This window comes from Toxotes jaculatrix, chromosome 5, assembly GCF_017976425.1.
Source record: "Toxotes jaculatrix isolate fToxJac2 chromosome 5, fToxJac2.pri, whole genome shotgun sequence".
In the NCBI taxonomy this organism is placed as follows: Eukaryota; Metazoa; Chordata; class Actinopteri; family Toxotidae; genus Toxotes; species Toxotes jaculatrix.
Window position 1 is genome coordinate 10,140,231 of NC_054398.1, and position 19,082 is coordinate 10,159,312.

At 41.8% G+C, this 19,082-nt stretch overlaps 2 protein-coding genes across 4 annotated transcripts; both read right to left on the bottom strand.

Annotated features, from left to right (window-relative positions):
• Window positions 1-606: 606 nt before the first annotated feature.
• On the bottom strand, window positions 607-2,735 carry zgc:123278 (uncharacterized protein LOC641569 homolog). The gene is made up of 6 exons (XM_041039232.1): window positions 2,599-2,735; window positions 2,380-2,464; window positions 2,202-2,267; window positions 1,874-2,037; window positions 1,603-1,705; window positions 607-1,360 (listed from the first exon to the last, which is right to left on the bottom strand). Exons 1-6 carry the CDS (start codon window positions 2,638-2,640, stop codon window positions 1,242-1,244), a joined length of 579 nt encoding a protein of 192 aa, XP_040895166.1. The 5' UTR covers window positions 2,641-2,735; the 3' UTR covers window positions 607-1,241.
• Window positions 2,736-3,658: 923 nt separating this feature from the next.
• Window positions 3,659-18,402, bottom strand: LOC121181911 (GTPase HRas). Of its 3 annotated transcripts, none has more exons than XM_041038140.1 (6): window positions 18,139-18,402; window positions 10,539-10,666; window positions 9,472-9,650; window positions 7,715-7,874; window positions 6,811-6,935; window positions 3,659-6,622 (listed from the first exon to the last, which is right to left on the bottom strand). In XM_041038140.1, the coding sequence occupies exons 2-5, from the start codon at window positions 10,647-10,649 to the stop codon at window positions 6,816-6,818; spliced, it is 570 nt and encodes a 189-aa protein (XP_040894074.1). In that variant the 5' UTR covers window positions 10,650-10,666; window positions 18,139-18,402; the 3' UTR covers window positions 3,659-6,622; window positions 6,811-6,815. The 3 variants fall into 3 exon arrangements, with proteins under 3 accessions (XP_040894074.1, XP_040894073.1, XP_040894075.1); XM_041038139.1 differs by having other exon boundaries at window positions 10,539-10,669; XM_041038141.1 differs by lacking the exon at window positions 18,139-18,402 and adding an exon at window positions 12,941-13,025.
• Between the last annotated feature and the right edge of the window lie 680 nt (window positions 18,403-19,082).

Below are 19,082 nucleotides of genomic sequence, written 5' to 3' on the forward strand. Positions count from 1 at the left end.
TAAAACAGGCAGTACAGTAATTTTATCTTTTCATTTTTCTACACCTTGGCACAAAAACCGAAGTTGACAACAAAGGATTTGTCAAGGTGACTCGTACTGTGGGCGTGTCACCTGCTGCTGTCATTTACTTTGATTAACAAAATAGTACTTACAACAGGCTTGCAGTTAGCAGGTAAGCCTTATTATAGCTGAAAGTCAACACGGATTTCAACAAGGGTTTTAGAAAGGGTTTATAAAACTGTGATGATTAAAGCAAAAAGCCATTATATAGCCATATATTTGGAGGCTGAGTGCCTGTGTATTGCTGCTGTGATAGTGAAATTTCCCAACTTGGGATGAATAAAGTATTTCTATTCTATTCTATTCTATTCTATTAAAGGAGCACTGTCAAAAAAAAAAAAACACAAATCACAAGGAAAACAAACAATATGAAACCACTTACAGTAGAAGGACAAATGACACGGGACATTAAATTTTAATGCTGTTTGTCTGGCAGTTCTATTGAAAGTGCATTATGATGTCAATAATTAAAATTAATGATCGTGTCATTGGGAATAGTTTTGAAAAGTTGCAGTTGAACTAGGTTTTTAAGTTTGTTTTTTTTGTTTGTTTGTTTTTTTTTACACACAGTAACTGAGATAGTATATCAACAAGCAAAGCCAACCAGTTTATGCTAAAGTGTATGGTAGATTTCCAGCTTAACTGAAGACTTTCTCACTGACTGAAGAATTTCTGTTCTAATCTGTTTTCTGTCTTAATGAAATAAGCCACACTGTTCCATAATGTACCATACTACACTGGTCTGTACCTGGTTCTGTATGTAAATCACAGTCTTTTCTCGTCTTTGGTTAAAAGTCCATGGCATTTTTGGCTACTGTCACAATGTATGCAGTTAACATACAGCTTTATGAGCTTGTAAACTAATTCACATCTGTAAACACACAGCCATTCAAAGGCCAAAGCAGTTTACTATGTTCTTACAAAAACATTTCAAAACATTAAATTACATGCACAATACTTTCCCACCAAATAAAGTAGATATGTTTGCATCAGCTGCTGTTAGACATTTGCAACCTAAATCATTTGAAAAATAGACACACAGCATGTTGTTGCCTGAAATTATGAATATATGAACAATAAACCAATCCATGGATACTGTCTGACACTGTATATGGGATAAAACATTTCACAGGAAACACCAAAACAGTTTTTACACACAATCAATTACATTCCACAAAAGATTAACAGCTGGTTTCATTTTCTTGCTGGAAAGGTTGACCATCATCTCTTGCTAAACACAGATATGAACTTCCATCTGTATTGGAAAGCACCTCTGCTTCCCTGTGGAACTGTAGCCAACCTAAAAACAAATAAATACATTTTTTTTTTTAATTTAAGAAGGGTCCTTATCAGTCACAGCAAATTCATAAACATGTTGACACGGGAAAGGTATTTTCAGCCTTAGATTTATGACCGTTAATCAGATGTGGCCTAGATATGTATGTCTTATCAACATCAGCTTGTATCTAGGGCATGGATTCTAGCGTTGTTTTTAATCAACACAGCGTCTTACTCTCTGCCTGTGTCTTGAGTCTTACTTACATGAGGCTTGTTTGGGCTCTGATTGAGGCTGCATACATACAGGAGGAAAGTCTCCAAACATGGCAGCCATCACTTGCAGTAGACTCATTAAGTCACACTCGCCCTGAATGGGGGAAAAGGAAAAGTCACACCAAGGTAGTAAGGCTTTAAAGCTCTAAACCACACTGTGCTGTACAGGTCAGTGCCAGTAAATAATTATTTCGTAACTCTGATGCCATAGTCTGTCTCTTTTTACATGCAATAAAATACAAGATAATGTCTCAGTTCTCACCTTCTTCCACTCCTCCAGGTAAGGCAGCTCGACTTCACCGCTGCTGGATATGTAATTTCCTCTGATGATCATCATCTCACGCGTGGGTCTGACATAGCAGATGGGAGCAGTCTGGGGGTAGCTTTCCTCAATCCACAGGCAAATGGGTATGTTGTAGGTCTGGTCTTGTATTAAAAAAACAGAGAAAGGCGGATTCTATCTTGCATATTCTGTTTGATTTCTTTCTTATTTTTGATTTGACTTGACCAGAATCCACGTCAAGGGGAACAACTGAATATAATTTAGCTGTTTAATACGATGAATGAGGAAAATGCGAAGTCATTGTTACCATTAAATATGACAGGAATGGTTCCGGTCAAACTCATCAAGTCCTTTGTGGTGCCATCATTGTAAACTGTACAAAAATGCAACAACGACACTGATTATTTAATGTACTTGTTGAAACTATTCACATGTTGAATGAGTTGAGCAACAGATTGCGAGCGGTTGTTTAACATCTTACTCACCGTATTTATCCATCGTGGGCATAAGGTTTTTAAAGTAAGCCAGTGCAACATGTATTTCGTGAGCCACATGTTTGCGAAGGTAAGTCTACAAAACAAAAAACAAATGACAAACAAAATGATTAAAAAAAACAAACACTGAGAAAGATCCACACATACACCTGTTTATGTTTGATTCAGAAAGAATTAAATCTTCTTTCAGTTGATGATGATTATTCTTACCTTAGGAAGCATTTTCTTAATCGTATCCTCGCAGTATGACATGATAACAGTTTATCCTAACAGAAAATATTACTTTTTCTGTGTCACGTTTCGATCCCCAGCACTCATCAACCTTTGCCTTTCTCTCTGTATGTCTGGGGTTTATGGACAACCTCCTATCTTTTATGACCCTTGAAAGCCAATAACAGAACAGCTTCCTAATTATGCAAATCATCTGCCCTAAAAAGTTATAACTAGGCTGCATGGCTTAGGCAAACAAGACAAGAATACACTGTTATGAAGACCCAATAAACCACTATGTTTTTAGTTTCCTTAATTATTTATGATCGGTAGAGAAGCCATACTTAGTTTTGTTTTTTTTTTGGGAGTTGTGTAACTGTCTAATCTCTTGGGTCAGGATCAATATTCGGATCCACCAGCTAATGCCTACAGTTCTTTTCTTTTAAAAATCAAACACCAGATGTAGTTAGACAAACACCTACCAAATGTCAGTCAGCACTGATACCAAGATACTGATTAACCAGGACAAAACACTCTTATTCATTTTAGAAACCAAAGTTCAGCCAAATCTCCACTGGGAATCATTAAACATTCAGTTTTATTTGTAATAAAAATGCTTCACTAATTTTACCAAAATAAAATAGGTGTACCTTGTTCACACAAACAGCCTACAACGTCTGATAAATGGCACTGCTGATGGTAAAAGGCTTGGATAAACATAAGATTTACAACTGTCCTTTGAACGTTCAGCTGTACCTGCCCACATTGTGTAAACTGCAGTTTGACTGTACAATATGATCCTGACAGGAAAACTGGGAATATATCTGTATTGAATATTTATATATTTCAGTTGTGTTTATAGTAGTTGAATAGCAGTTAAATTTCACTGTTCAGAATTGTTTTGTAACAAAAAAAAAAGTCCTTTGTCTATACTTGTCATACTCTCAAAAAGTGATACACAAACTAGCCTCTAGGTGGCAGCACATATCACATTTTACAGAAACATGATGTGAAAGTGGTCGAAAAAACGGTCGAAGGATCAAGACACAGTTTCATCTTGACATCTTTATTCCTGTCCTGCAATACATTTGCCACATTTTCAAAGAGTAAATACATCTTAAATAGCTAAACAGTTGACATTTTCACAAATTCCTTCCACACCTCCATTCCACAGTTTGCAAGGGGAGAAACAAGCCCTTGAACCCACTGTATCCTTGTGCAAAACTCCCAATGGTCCGTACAGTCTTTGTCATGCTCGCCAGGTTTTCTGACATATATACTTGTGGTTTGCTGGCTGGAGTATCCCTGCGGACACATGACACTGATTTTCTAATGCAATGGGAATTTAAATGCATAGATTTGTGGAATTCTATGGCATTATTATGAATGTACTGTTTGAAGATTGACAGGGAGAGGACAAGCATACTATTAGGACTGTAATTACATGTTACAAACTCCACGCTCTTTTTCCATTAAATGATTTGAGTACAATGGTGAAAAATAAAAATTAGGAACAGCACAGCCCATAGTGGGACCAACCCCTGCATTATTTCAGTATTGTAAATTTTAAACACGAGGTTTCGTTCAAACAATATCTAAAGACTCAGACACATTCACAGTTCATATCTGTCCTGTAAGCAGGGAAATGAACAGTTAACTGATAAGAACAACTTGACCACTATCTTCCGCACAGTAACCAGATGGATCACATATTTTAAGCCATGTTATAAGTGAGATAAGAGTCACTTTAGCTGTACAAAATCAATAAAAATAAAAACTTTTTTCCAGTTGAAAAGAGACAATGGCAAAATAACATTTGGTGACTTTCATAGAACAGGTCAGAGACGTTTTTGAGGTTTGCATCTGAAGCTCATTGCCAAAACCTGCCTGTAGTGTCTGCAACTCCATACATTATTATACACGACCAATTCTGTTAACTGTTTAAGTATAATCTGGATTTAAAGGTTACAGTTTCTAGTAATTACCATCATATGTTGCAATGTAATGGGGAAGAAACATGGGAGCAAGACAGCTTGGCATCTGCTGGGTGTCGTCTAAGGAAGTCTCTTTAATTTGCTTTGTTTTTCAGTCGTGTTAAACAGAATCACATTCAGACTCACAGGCCTTTACAGAGAACCCCCTTAATAAAAAAAAAACAAAAACAAAACAGTGTAGTGTTTTTAGGGGCTTGTCTTGTCTTTGAAATTCTGTACAGCGCATGTCTAAAATCAACACACTTCTATATTTGTTTTTAGTTGCACACACAAACATAAACAAAACAACACAGCAGACAGAACATGTAATTGTCTCAGGTAGAGCTTGCTGCATACATGAGGTACAAACTAGCTAAACATAAGGCCAAGTAAACACAGAGCAGTCTTTTTCATTTAGGCAGCAAATTAATGCAGTTGTGGAGAGCACAAGCTAGTCAGTGTTAAGAGACAAAGCAATGCGCTCTGATACCCCAAAATCCATCACGTATTACACACAACAGTCCCACATATATGGTTCTGACATGATTAGCACCTGACCTGTTATTGTTCCACTGAAGAGCTGAGGTGGCAGAGAAAGAGGAGCATTCTGAGGATAGCATGGTGTGTGAGAAAACCGGAGTTCAACTCTGAGGCAGGACTTGTGCGTTACACTCTGCAAAGCTAACCGGTGACATCCTTAACCCTGGTTTCCAGGAATGTTAGAGGAGACCTCCCTGGATCCTGATTCCTGAGCCTTATTAACCACAAGGAGCGATTCTTACAATCTAAAAATAACTGTTTCCACTATGTAGTAAATAAGAGTTGCAAACCGTACAATTACTGAAATGAAAGCAGGGGAAAAAAATCAACTGGTCAGTTTGGCTAAAACCATAATCTCCCACTGTATAACTGTACACAGGTAGGGCTTTTCTCCCATTTTGAAGGTAACCTCTCCAGCTTCAGCAACTGCAAGGTTGACAACAACTACATTTTCATGCACGGTACCTCTCCTTCCTAAACCAAAGTAAAACAGGAAAACAAGTAGTCATGAGAGGTGGTTTATTCCCAATACTTTGTGTAAATTGGACAGCAAAGAATCCTATTGCACCAGAACCTACGTACACTAGCCGTTACTATTATTATTCCACAAAGACAACTCTTAGCAAAGAAACATCTGTAAGGAGAGAAGGCAGCTGCAGTCTGGAAATTCATCTAATCTAATTCAGCTATCTTTATATTCTCCATTCAAGATATCTACCTTGAAAAGGAATTTAAACTACATCAGGCAGGTCATGAAAAATGTCAAACCAGGTGCCTTTTGAAATAAACAACCTTGCTCACATAGTGCTCAGTGACTTTAAAATCCTCCAATCACAAAAAAAAGTTCCATATCAAAAACAAAATCAAGGACTTTTACAACTAAGCTAACTGTTAAACAACAACAACAAATAATTCCCACATCAGCCTCCACCCCCTGTATTCAGTATAATGAAGGGACTACGCAGCCATTCAAGGGAAACCAAAGGCAGGTGGAGTGGGATGGAGATGTATATTTATGTAAGAGGTGTTGGGGTAACTAAATGTCCATTCCAGTCCTTTCCATTTAAGTCACTCAGTCCTTCCAGTGGTCAGGCAGGGGGAGTGGAATTAGGCTTTCAAGGTGGGAGGGTGGTTGGTGACACCCCCTTTAAGACCAGTGTTGAGACTGAAAACAATAAGTTAGCAGAAAACTTGTGGAGCTACCCAGCGAGACCACAGTGGAGTTGACAAAGAGTCATTAGTGGTGTTGCTCACAGGTCGACGTGTGGACCAAAAAAACAGGGACCAGACCAGGCTAGTTCGGCTAGCCACTTAGGCAACAATCCAAAATCCTCCTTTCCATAAAGGTCTATGGTTCAGTCAGCTCTTGTGGTTTCCTTGAGAGCGTTCGCTTCAATCATCCTCTTTTTGAAAAAGTTTACATTTCATCATTGAGTTGTTTTATCTTTCTATCTGTAAGTCCATGCTGCCACTACGCCCTGTAGCATTTCTCCTTGACGTCCAACAGTCAGCTGGGGAATGAAATGACACAAGGGCGGGGTGGAAGATGTTAGTGCCATTTTGTTGAAACTGAGACACAGTCAAAGTTAAATTGAGAGATATACGGTTTCATAAGACATACCCTAGAGTACCCATATTACTGTGGAGCTGTTAAAAAAGAAAAAAAAAAAAACCCACACATTTTGGAGAAATGTCTCACCTGCATCACGATACCACACAGCGACAGCTCATACAATCCTGACCGCTTTCATCAGGTGGGTTCAGCTTCCTCAGTTTATGCTGTCTGATCTCCCTGACCAGTGTGTAGAAGGCGTCCTCTACTCCCTGTAAACACACACACACAAACACACAGAAAGGTTACAGCAAGATCTGGACACTTAGAACAGACAATTACAAGTGGAGTACACTGCATGTACCTCTTACAACTGACATCAAACCTCTCAGGTGTACTCGTCAAAGGTTTTGTAAGATTACCATGGCAACCCCGATCATTTCAGACACCCTTAATCAAGAAATCTTAATGACTGAAACAAAGGTGTTGCTTAATTCTGTGCATACTATGCCATTTGAATGACAGACAGTAGAGTGATTAATGTGAGAGTCTGTATGTACCTACATAAAGTGTGACAGTGAGTCAGAGACAGTGGGAGCTGTGCGGTGATTTGTCCTTATGAGGCCTTTCAAATACTGTAGCTCTGTTCTCAAGCCAAGGTAACCTGGCTATGAGTCATTGCCTGCGGCATAATAAAATGTTCTCAGCAACATGAATCACATCATACCGCGGGCCATTCACTGCTCTTCATGTGCACGTGAATACACAAAATTGCAAATGCACAAAATAAACAAATGTTGCAGAGCCAATGCAAGTACATTGTCACAGTTGGGTGGGTGGGGTTTGGGGAGCGGGGGTTTAAATGATCCATAAATTATCCATATAATCTGAGTTTTGAGGCTTTGTGAGGGACGCGGTGGGGGGATTAAGATATCAGGAAAATTTGTAAGTTGCTACAAAGTCATTGTAAATCTGACTGAGAGAAAGAGAGGGTGCCTCCATGAGAGCGTATGCACAGTATGTGGGTGCGTGCTTTTTGTTCACTACCTACCTGTCGTGTCTTGGCAGAGGTCTCTATGTAAGGGATGCCGTAGGAGCGGGCGAGTTCCTGGGCTTGCCTTGTGTCCACTGTGCGTGCCGGAAGGTCACATTTGTTTCCCACAAGCACCATGGGAACATCGTCTGAGTCCTTTACGCGTTTAATTTGTTCTCTGTGGATTGCAAAACAAGGAAATTGCAATAGCTGGCATTTCATTTCATTTCCTTTAACCCATCTCAGCAGTGTTACTAAGTCACAGAGACACATCCCTTGTTTGGAACTGTCCCAGCCTCACAAACAACAGCAGCTCCACCACTGGAGAGCAAACCACCCAGGGAGCTCTAGGACCCTGAAGAAGAGCCAGGGTGCGCTGGTGCTGGGCTGTGCTGCACTGCTGAAGGAGGGAGGTGGAGAGGAAGGGAGGGAGGGGGAGGGATGGACAACAGGCAGGCGGCAAACAGCATTACCTCATCACTACAGCAGCCAGCGCCAAACGCCAGGCAGCCAGGGGGGAACTGAGCGAGAGGAGAGGGTCAGATCAATCAGCTCAGCCATTCTTCTCTCTTAGCCACAGTACAGCAGGATACATCCACCACAGTCTGCCCATCCCATCTGCAGTCAACACTGCTACTGGTGTTTATGACCACACTTGACCTGAGTCTTGATGTCACAGCAGACATGTTAACCTTTTGGGTGAGGCAGGTATTTCAACTCTAATAGGCGTATTAAAAATGCCAGTGAACTCTGAAAGCAGACATAATCTTCTTAACCAGGTGCCTTCATGAGCACCGTATAATACAGCTGGCTGGTTCACATTAAAGAAAAAAAAACCTGTAATCAAAATACACTGCCCAGTTTTAATGAGGTATCATGTAGTGCCATTACATGCCAACACTGCAGGTGAACTTTTGGAAAAATTCCTCCGACTATTTTTGTCTGTACAATAAATGACAGATCTTTGAACAACCCCACAGCTTAAACCAGGCCACCTATTCCAGCATCCAGTCAAAGATCCATGCATGCTTACACAAGCTGCACAATAGTTAAACAGTGGTACCGGGAGCTGTGTTAAAGCCAGGTCCAAAAAAAGGCTGGGCTGCAACGGCAGCAAGTCAAAGAAATGTGTGTGTAATAAAGACAAAAACCCTGCAGAAACTCTAGAGGAGGTGGCAAAGTAAATATGCAACCTCTTACTTTCCACGTGTAAGACTGGCAAGTGGGTGTCTGATGTGATGAGAGAGACAGAATGTGGCAAAGACAGAGAGAGAGAGAACACTGTCATCTCCAGCTGAATCCAACCCCCCCCCCCCCCCCCCCCCCCCCCCCCCCCCTCCCTTTCTCCTTCCCTGTCCTTGGGAGTGCTACCTCTCCCCGCTCTTCTAATTGAGTCAGGATCAATTTCATTGGCATCGTGCTGTAATCCTCCTGTTGGGGGCTAAGCTTTCTTTAGCCGTGTTAAACGCTACAGCATGACATCACCCCACTACTGCAGAGAGCTGGCGCGCGCACACACACACACACCCCCCCCCTCTCCCTCCAGACCCCATGGGAGTACCTGTAACACACACTGCATATACAAATACACATACACGGGACTTGGAAAGAGAACTAACTAAAACAAATGATTTTGTGCCTGAGCTCCACCCTGACTGGTCTGTGACCTGGCCAGAAAATACACACGTTCACATCTGCAACAATAGATCACATTGTGCTCAATATCAATGCTATGATTTATGATGCTTTCCATTTATGTTTAAACACATACACACCTGTACTGGTGAATATCCTCAAAAGACTTGGTGTTGTTGATGGCAAAGACACATAGGAAACCCTCCCCTGTCCTCATGTACTGGTCCCTCATGGCGCTGTACTCCTCCTGACCTGCAGTGTCCAGGATATCCAGCAGGCAGGTCTCCCCATCGATCACAACTTGTTTCCTGTAGGAGTCCTGTGGAAAAGAGGGAGAAACTCCAGCATTTAGAGAGGCGATAAAGACACCAGGCAAGTGTGTGAATCTATAACAAAGATCAGACACAAAACTGATCAGGTGGCATTTGAGGCAACTGTGGCTTCATCACTCAGGAGTCACATCCTTGGCCTTGTTCACTTTGTACATACACAAAGATGTAGAGACATGATGTCAATTGACGGTGTATTAACTGCTATCTGTTATTAATTCCCTGTTTATTTCCAGGTCAAATGAACATCAAGAGATCAGAAGAGCAGGGTATCAGAGCCAATGTTTAGCCTTCCAACACACAGCCACAAAAACATGGAGTGCCGTCCCTTTGTTTGTTAGAGCATAGGGGCCAGGAATGCAAATACACAAAAAGGACATTGTCTGGCCAGAGGCAGGCATGGTGAGAAAGAGAGGGAGAAACTGGAGACAGAGGGGGAGAAAAAGAGAGAAAAGAGAGGAGAAAACAGACTCACTGGCCTCCCTCTTCTCTTTGCAACATCTTTCAGTGTCTTATTTTCTTGAAAATATAAGAATTACAAAGAAGGGCAGAGTGAATATTTCTTCTTAAAACAAAAAAAGGAATTTCTTCCAATCTTTATTATTTTGAGCATTGTCACAGCGTTTCATTAATTAAATTATTTTAACTTGGTTTAGACTGAGCTGTTGGCTCAGGGTTTAGACAGTGTTGTTCACACAGTGACATGGGTTTGGACATTTGTATACAACATGTAAATTTGCGCATGTAGTACAACAAGGTAGGTGCAAAAGTGGTGTACAGCCACATTCGAGGGGGAGCAGGGAAGAACTTTTTCCACCTTAACAAACAAGATGCCACCCACAAGAATAATGTGTAGAACATGCAGATGAGAGCCGTACCTCTATGGTGGGGTCATATTCATCCACAAAGTGGTTCTGGATGAGCTGGATGGTGAGTGCACTCTTGCCCACGCCTCCAGCTCCCACCACCACCAGCTTATACTCCGTCATCTTTACCACGCACACCACTGCTGGAGAGAGGAAAAAGGGGCAGAGAAAAGGTGCAGGTTAACACACTGACAAAAAAAACCCCACCAAAAACACAGACATTACCAGAAACACTGACACACACAGAGCTTCGACAAGATGTTCTCTGCTACTGGACTGCCATGATGCGGTCCATAGCCAGTGATACAGACAAAACATACATACATTACTGCCCAGCGGTGAGAAACATTAGTGGTTTGTGTGTATGTGTTGGAGTGCGTGTATGTAGTGGGGGCTGAGGTTGAGTCCCTCAAAGGGGAATGTGAAAAATGTGCTGAAGGTACTCAATGTTCCAATCCTCTCCTGCTCAGTGTGAGCAGCAGAGAGGGTGTGTATGAGAGGGAGAGCTAGGGAGGCAGAAAAAGGAGGGGCACGACACTGGCAGACTGATCCTCATCACTCAGGCTTCACATTACTCATGCCTCTTTTGAACCCATGGTGATAAGCGCCATAACCAAAATTGCTATTTAAAACAAAAAAAAAAAGAAAGAAAAGAAATCGTAAAAACAAAAAACAAAAGCACATGGAACAGAAATCTCTAAATGATAAAATGTGTAAAAAGTTAAATATCTTTGAGTGCCTGCACCTGTCTTTCCCTTCAACAATCAGCTAAATCATTTCTTTATTTCTAACAAAGCTAGACTATTTCCATGAACTGTTTTTTTTGTTGGTTTGCCTTGGTTATCCCATAGGGATCAATCCATAGCAACAGAACGAGAGGCCTAAAAGAGGATTTTATGACACCAGGTGTGCCGGCAGTTGCCCCCTGTGGACCCACTGAACTCACTTAATAGGTCTAGTTGATGCTCTGACTATAAATCAAGGCACGTTATTAAAGAAACATGTCGGTCTCTTGAGAAAACATAAGTAATGTCCATTTTCTGAGGGCTAAAACTTACACAGGTAAACACTATCCTTGGAAGAATTTATGGACCTAGGGTATTTGAAAACAGAATCGGTAAAGCGAAGCAGTTCCTAAGCTGACAGGTAAAATTTACAGTTGAATTTTGAATTGGAAAGGAACGCAAAATTCTGCTAAATTATTTAAAAAAAAAAAAATTAATAGGAACTTTGTACAGCTGAAAAGACATTTTTCACCTTTGGATGTGTGTTTGAAATTCACAGCTAGGAAACCATTTATTAAGCAGGTTTTGAAATCGTTTAGCTGTGGTGAGTATTTATTTTTTTTAATAAACTCAGGTCAAGCAACAGATAGTAAAAGAACAGAGAGAAATACCTGGAGGTTAGCAGTGAAGGAAAAACTAACCCAGCTTTTACCAGAGACGCAAGGCGTACTCGATAGATTGTGCAGCAATTATACAGAAAAGATCATGTCGGTTATGCTATCACAGTGTGAACACAACTGTTGAGTCAGCTGGAGCCACACGTGTATACATACACAGACACAAGCCTATACAAAGGTACACACGCACACGGATCCTGACATCATCCCCACTGCAACACTGCTGGCCAGTGAAATTCCAGGCATGCTGCATCCACTGGTAGAGAGAGTAGTCATATGGGTGTTACTACACTACATACAGTGGCTAAGTCTGACTCAGCTTGTTGTAAATTTACCAAAAGATACCAAGTCTGTGACCTAAGACTGACCTGATACCAGCCCTGTGGAAGACATGATGAGTCAGTGTTGGAAAAACATGAAGCTATCATGAGGATTTCGCAAGACTGAATCACATACATGCCAGAGCTTGTGTGACCAAACCTATAGCTAACAACAAGTACAGCTGGCTGGAGGCCCATAGCATCATACGGACAACAATGAGTTGTCAGGTGATGTCATCGCGGCGATGTCACCTCTGATGACAGACAGGAAAATCACTGGGAACCCCAGGACCTCAGAGAAAGCGTCAGCCTTCAGCGGCAGTTTAGTTTCACTTTCTGTTCTGGCGTTAGTGACACCAAAAACTCAGCTCCAGGTGTTTTTACACCCTTATATTTTGAATTCACGTGATCAGTACCATTTCTGTTTTCAACAAAAAACGTAAGGGTAACGCCATCAGAATCATATCATGCCCTGTTAGACACAGTTATCTACATCGGGCCCACCCTAACACAGAGTGTAGCCTAAAATTTCTCTTCCTCAAAAGCAGACACTTTCTCGTGTCTTGTGGTTCAGACGGAGCAGCTCAGAGTAAAAGGAGGTCACATGAGGTTAAACATTTCAGCCCGCTCATCGACAGCGTTTCACTTTGCTGAGTGTTCCTTAAGTGAGCTGAAGGAGAAAAATCACTAACCTGCACCACCTGCTACAGAGTGTAATCAATCTGTCAGGATTTCAGGAGCACTTCAGGTCATATACGCTGTTTTAGGTTCTTCAGGGCACCAATTGTCATTCCTAACAGAACATGCATTCTGTGTAGCTCTAGTACACAAACTCCTCGCTCAGTGCTGTAGCAGGCCTGAGCAGAAGACATACACGCCCTCTCTCTTGTGCTTTATCTCCCCAAGGAGCGCACACGCAGCTGGAGTGAGTTTTAAACTTGACTTGTAGAAAGAGAGGAGTAACAGGTGTTTTGAATACGGCTATGGAAAGTTTCATTTAAGGACAACATGCAAACTAAACTTACAAAGCTAATTCAGTCATGGGAGAAAAGTAACAGACGTGCTCCTAAACTTGTCCCCTGGGTGAGGCGTGTGTGTGTGTTTACAGAATCTGCATGCACCTCTGTAAAACCACTGCTTGTGTTATTTGTGTCCGAAGTGTGTGTGTAACTGTGCTGATGTGGGAGCAGACTAAGATTAGCCAAGACTAACACTGACTCACTGATGTTAATGATTGACAGGAAAGCAGACTTGTTAACTGAAGACACGGCCATTTAGCTGCCCTCATTCAATCACACAGACACACGTGTTCCAGCAACACATCCTTGATCCCGTAAGCTGTCGGCGTAATGGAACAGCTAGCTCTGAACACCATCACCAATATCAACAACGGCCTACTTGTAAAAACGCCCTCACTGCTATAATTCTCAAGCACAACAGGAAGGGAATTATCCTGACCCCTCAATCTTGTGGCCAAACATTTAGCTTCCTTTTCCCTCACTGTAAATAAATCAACCTGGTACACAGTGCAGTTTGCCCTGGCTGGAGTACAGAGGCCGTGACGGAGCTGCAGAGCCAGCCTCGCTGCTCGGAGCCTACTCTAACCAAATAAACAGCAGCTGTGCGAAGAGGGGAGACTTGTGCTGGGCCGGCAGACGCTGGAACACCTTCAATCACTGAAGCCCACAAGCTCCAGACGGGCGAGAATTCGTATCAGGTTTCGCAGGTTATTGCGTTGGAACGGTTATCAGAAAGAGAATGGGCACAAATTAAAATACAAAATGATCAACCAATGATTCTTTTCATTATCAGTTAATCTGCTGCCAGTTTTCCTTCAATTAACTGATAACTTGCTTTGGCAATTCTTCTTGATAAATGACACCAAAATTGTTAATATATTTTATGTTGATGGACTATGTGATATAATCGAGTGATGGATTACATGAGGATTTGTGAGCAAAAGACACTGTCTTCACAATGCCGCTCATTGTCCAGTCTGGTAGATAAAGGTGACAGAACAACATCAGGTGCTGACCAAATGGGCACGACGGCAAAGACGAATCGTTAGTTTTGCCTGATGGGTATTCGTATTATCTCTCCCATGTTCCTCGTCTTTAACCTTCTTGCAAGATTCACTCTACTAAAAAAGTACCGCGCCAACACATTCTTAACCTCACCATTAGTCAGCTGACCTTGAATTCCCCACGCATTAATCCTGTGTCTGACAGTAACAGGTCTGTTATATTAGTAATATTCAGCGGTTAATCAGATCGCCCCTGAACAGAAGCTTTCTCTATAGCGTTTATGAACATTCATGCCAATAAAGCACACTGAATTGAACTGGTGAGCAGTAGAGATGGAACATGCAGGACACACACCAATAAAAACAAGAAGAGACTGACACCTGCACCTTCACAAACACCCACCACTCTCCAGATTCTGACGTGGATGGTTAGCGTGTTTCTTCTACATTATCAGATCTCAAGTGTACACCTGCCAAACGATTGGAATTAACAACCTAAAATGCAAATTCAACACACCCGCGCCCACTACCGGGAGACTGGGTGAAGGAAAACAGACAGCAGTGCCATCTCCTCTCAAACTAGGCCATGTCAGAAGCTGATTAATAATCCACACATACATATGGAGATGAATAGAAAAATTAATCATTGATAGAGATGCTGTCAGTTTCCCAGAGCCACTTGTTGTCAGTAGGGGCTCATACTGAGCGGGTCTTTGTACAGACAGAGGAGGAGGGATGAGGATGCAGCCGATGGAGATCACAATCATCAGTGCACATCAGTCTGTGTATATATTCCATGCACATGGGGACCAAGCATAGGAACTTTTTGTCTAAGTTTCTGTGTTCCTTGCACACAGATTGCTATCCTGCCCCTATAGCAGTACCAGAACCCCCCATTTAGACCTCTGAATTTCTGATTTCATAATGTACAGTAATTGCTGTCAGTGCATGGTTAACCTGTGTAGTCCGTAATTGCTCAAGACGTGCAACAGTTGGCCAACAGTTGGCTTGTTAGCACACGCACACACACGTAATAATAACAATAACACCTGTAAAACTTGCACAGAACCACAATGACGTCTCACAATGTTTTCTTTTTCAAACTGTACCTGACAAAATTAATAATCCTATAGCAATGTCCTTAAAGTAACATACAGAAAGCTTCCTTCTGCCACTGTTTACATGCATGACTCTGAGACGGGCTACAGCCGCAAACTTGTCAACAAGTTGGTGACCTATCCCATCCAATGACCCCAAAATCTTTGACTGGCTGCTGGCTTTTCGATCATAGAGCACTACACAGTATGTCTGTGTTTAGGGTTATTTATAGCTCGCCACCTCCAGCCTGGGAAATTAACAGGTCGTTTTGAAACCCTAGAGCCCCGCCTGGACCAAGAGGATAATCTTACATGACAGCTTACGGAAGGTGTGAGCATAGAGCAGCGAGAGGGGTGATGGGAGGAGAGCGGCTGAAGGCGAGGGAGCGAGAGGGCTACTCTTACTATATGCCAAGGGCACAGCAAAGCGCAGGAGGGAGGGGGTTGACCTGGAAACTGAAAAATAAATAAAGAAATCAATCATGAAAATGCTTAACCTTCTCCGGCTTTTTCCCCAACTAATTCAGCTGTATGGCTCCGTTAACTACAGTCAACAAACATCACTTCAACACACATGATACAAGAAGAAGGGCACAGGAATGGCAGTCTTCCTCAACATGCATTCTGCTCTCCATTAAAGTGCTTAATTGGTTAAAGAATCCATACTGGCAAGAGCCACAAGCCCACTGCAGAGATAATAGATTTTTAATGGAGCGATGATGGTAAGGAGACCCTCTCTAGGGAGGTATCACGGTCGAACACTGAGACTCCAAGACCCATCCTAGAGCCTCGATAACCCACCGCACCCTCCCACTGTTCACCAATGACATCATCCTCCTAAACAGCATCCAAGCATAAGTGTTGACTCTCTGAGGCCAATGACACACAAGCATGCGCAGGATAAAAGTAATTCTTAATCATAAAGTCTATCTGATAAATCTAGTTGTTATACTAGTTTCAAACAGGACTATCCATCTAATAATGATCCATGACAGTCCTCCTGTAATTTTGCTCAAAGAGAAACTTAGAAATGTTTAATAAACAGTTCCTCCTCCCAACATTTTCTCCCTGACAAACATTTAGATGGAGACTTTCTGAGTGTTTGTGTGTAGGTGCACACTTAAACAAGCTGCTCTTAAAGGCACTGGAGTCCAAGTGACCTTTTCCCTACTGGGTCATCCTTTTAGCTTGTCGGGCTGGGTGAGACGGTGGAGGCAGCAGCAGAGATGAAAAGGCCAGCTGACCTCCACACAAAGGCCTGCCAGTTAGAGGAGCCATGAGGCTTATCATCAGACACCAAACACCCCGAAACTCATCAGTGGCCTTTTTTTTGGGGGGGGGGGGCAGTCAAAGCAATGAGTGAAAACACAGAAGTGCACAGAAAGCACCTTGTGGGTCATGTAAAAAAAAACTGCCAGATAACCTGGAGAAGATCCTGATCAGTTTTCCAAGGAAAACACCTAAAAAATCTTCCCCAATTAACACAGTAAAACCCTACTAATGAAAACACTATGCACTAAGTATTCATTTTCAAAATCCTGGTATTCAGAAGAGTCACTGCATCTGGGCAGCATCCAGGCTCCAGCTGTTCAGAGAAAGGGACAACAGATTAGCATCACACCTCTATCACTAGCTGGACTATGTCCAGCTGTTTTCCAGCTGCCTGAATTCTTGCCTTGACTCTGAATGCTGCAGACGCTGATGTCAAATTCACATGACTAACACTGGACCTCCTTAATGGAATCTAATGTAACCTGACCTATATGATAATGATTTAAAAAAAAAAACTGCATGGGTGTTCTATGTTGATCAGCCACAGTGATGTTGTGGTGGATAAGATATGTACAGCAGTGACAATTATATGCCAGAAAGCCAACAATAAACACAAAAGCTACACACTTTTTGCTTTGTTTTCTAAAAACTTGAACGGCTTGATTCTACTTTTTATGATGAACACAATGAATTCTGACTCAGATCAGTGTCAGCTTTGGATGAGTTAATTGCAGCAATCCCTATGGCCATAATCTGAGCGATGGGCAATTAGACATCAGTGCTGTCGCTGCCTTTCTTTTTTTTTCCTTTTTAACTTACTAAAGAGGTTTAGCAGACAGCTTCCAGAGTAGAAATTATTCCATGTCAGCTTTATAAATGCCTTGTAATGGAATCTAACTTCCGCAGTGATACATTCGGTTTTTACTCAGTATGACGGGGCGTCACCCTCCGTGTCTGTGTGGCCACTATCGGCAGCAGCAACCTCGTACTCAAGACCGTCTTTTCTTTCTTTTTTTTACACTGGACAGAAATACATGCCACAGAAAGTCGTTTTCCTACTACAGATATGTTCATTTAAGTGTCCTTGGTTCCTTTTTCAAAGTGAGATGAGGGGGGAAATCCACAGCGGTCTGAAGAGATTCCTCCATAACCAAGTTTCAACACACGAACTCAAGGAAGACCGTTTGTCAAAAATAAATAAATGTTAAAAAAAAAAAACAGCTGGGGTGTAGGCAATATCCATAAACTAATGTAATTCCCCATATATGTAGCCAGGACTGAAAAGCAAGCGTGAGTATTTGAGCTCGACAGACAGCGTCAAAGCTCGCCGGGCGTGAATTAAAATGTTATGATAGCTAGCTAACGTGTTTTTAACAGTGGACCGCTATCTCCAGCGGTGCCCAAAGCACTGGAAGCATTTTAAAAGCGGACCTATCTTTAGAGAAATAGAGTCAATGCCGACATATTTCAGACAGAGGAATGTGCACTGCATACTTACAACAAGCAGGGGTCTAATTAGCGACAAGAGCGACGTTTCGTCTACCGGGGGAAGAAGAAGAAGGGGGAAAAAAAATCTTTCAACTCTTCTCAGCTGTAATCAGAAGGAAACAAAATGTTCTTGGTCTGCTTCCCGCCGTCTTCGGATCCCTGCACCTTTTTCTCTCCCAGACAGTGTTTAATTTTCAGTGGGTAAAATGCACCAAAGCACTCATTGGTTGTGGGTAAAATGAGCCCGCGTTGAACAATGTGCTTCCACAGAGAGAACAGAGGAGATGAGGAGTGTAGAGCCCACGCCCAGCTCTATCAAACATAGAACCGCCCCGGTTACCATGCATGTCACTGCTGCATTCACACGCTGTCGGAGATATGGCAACTCAGCGATGAAATCCAGCTGACCCCCACCCCACCCTCCCCCTCAGTGTTTACTATTTCATACAAGTTTACAAAGATCGACAGACAAGAAGGACTTGAATGCAGTGACGAAGACCCGTTTTATCAGGTTATAGAACAAACAGAACCATAGCCCGGATTTGAAAACTATGGAGCTTATGAGTCCAAATTCACCAAGCACAACACCCACCTAGAAACTGACCATCTACAAAACAAACATTTTGTAACATTCTCTGATCATTTAAAAAAGCACAATAGTTAACATTGTACGTATTCATTTATTTATAAAGTTTGATTTCACTATGACAAGTGTTTTTAGTCTTCACTCACAAGTATGTACTTCTGGTTCAGAGTATCGAACCAGCTGTAATTTATTTATTAGTTTTTGCCCCAAAACAGTCAAGATTTTAAATATTGAGTCTTTAAAAGAAACCAGAGTCAGCCTAAAAATCCCATGTTGTGCACGATGTATGAAATAGTAGCATGTGAACACCTTGTTGTTATTAAACCCCCAACGTCCCAGAAATGTTACTGAGGACTAATACAGTAAAT

Excerpts from the sequence above, each read along its gene's own strand:
- LOC121181911 (XM_041038140.1), bottom strand. The coding sequence starts at position 10,649 with ATGACGGAGTATAAGCTGGTGGTGGTGGGAGCTGGAGGCGTGGGCAAG. Across the intron at positions 7,875-9,471 it reads GAGGATATTCACCAGTACAG|AGAACAAATTAAACGCGTAA; the intron begins GTGTGTATGTGT and ends TGCAATCCACAG. Across the intron at positions 6,936-7,714 it reads CCTCTGCCAAGACACGACAG|GGAGTAGAGGACGCCTTCTA; the intron begins GTAGGTAGTGAA and ends GTGTGTTTACAG.
- zgc:123278 (XM_041039232.1), bottom strand. The coding sequence starts at position 2,640 with ATGTCATACTGCGAGGATACGATTAAGAAAATGCTTCCTAAG. Across the intron at positions 2,465-2,598 it reads TTAAGAAAATGCTTCCTAAG|ACTTACCTTCGCAAACATGT; the intron begins GTAAGAATAATC and ends TTTGTTTTGTAG. Across the intron at positions 2,038-2,201 it reads CATTCCTGTCATATTTAATG|ACCAGACCTACAACATACCC; the intron begins GTAACAATGACT and ends TTTTAATACAAG.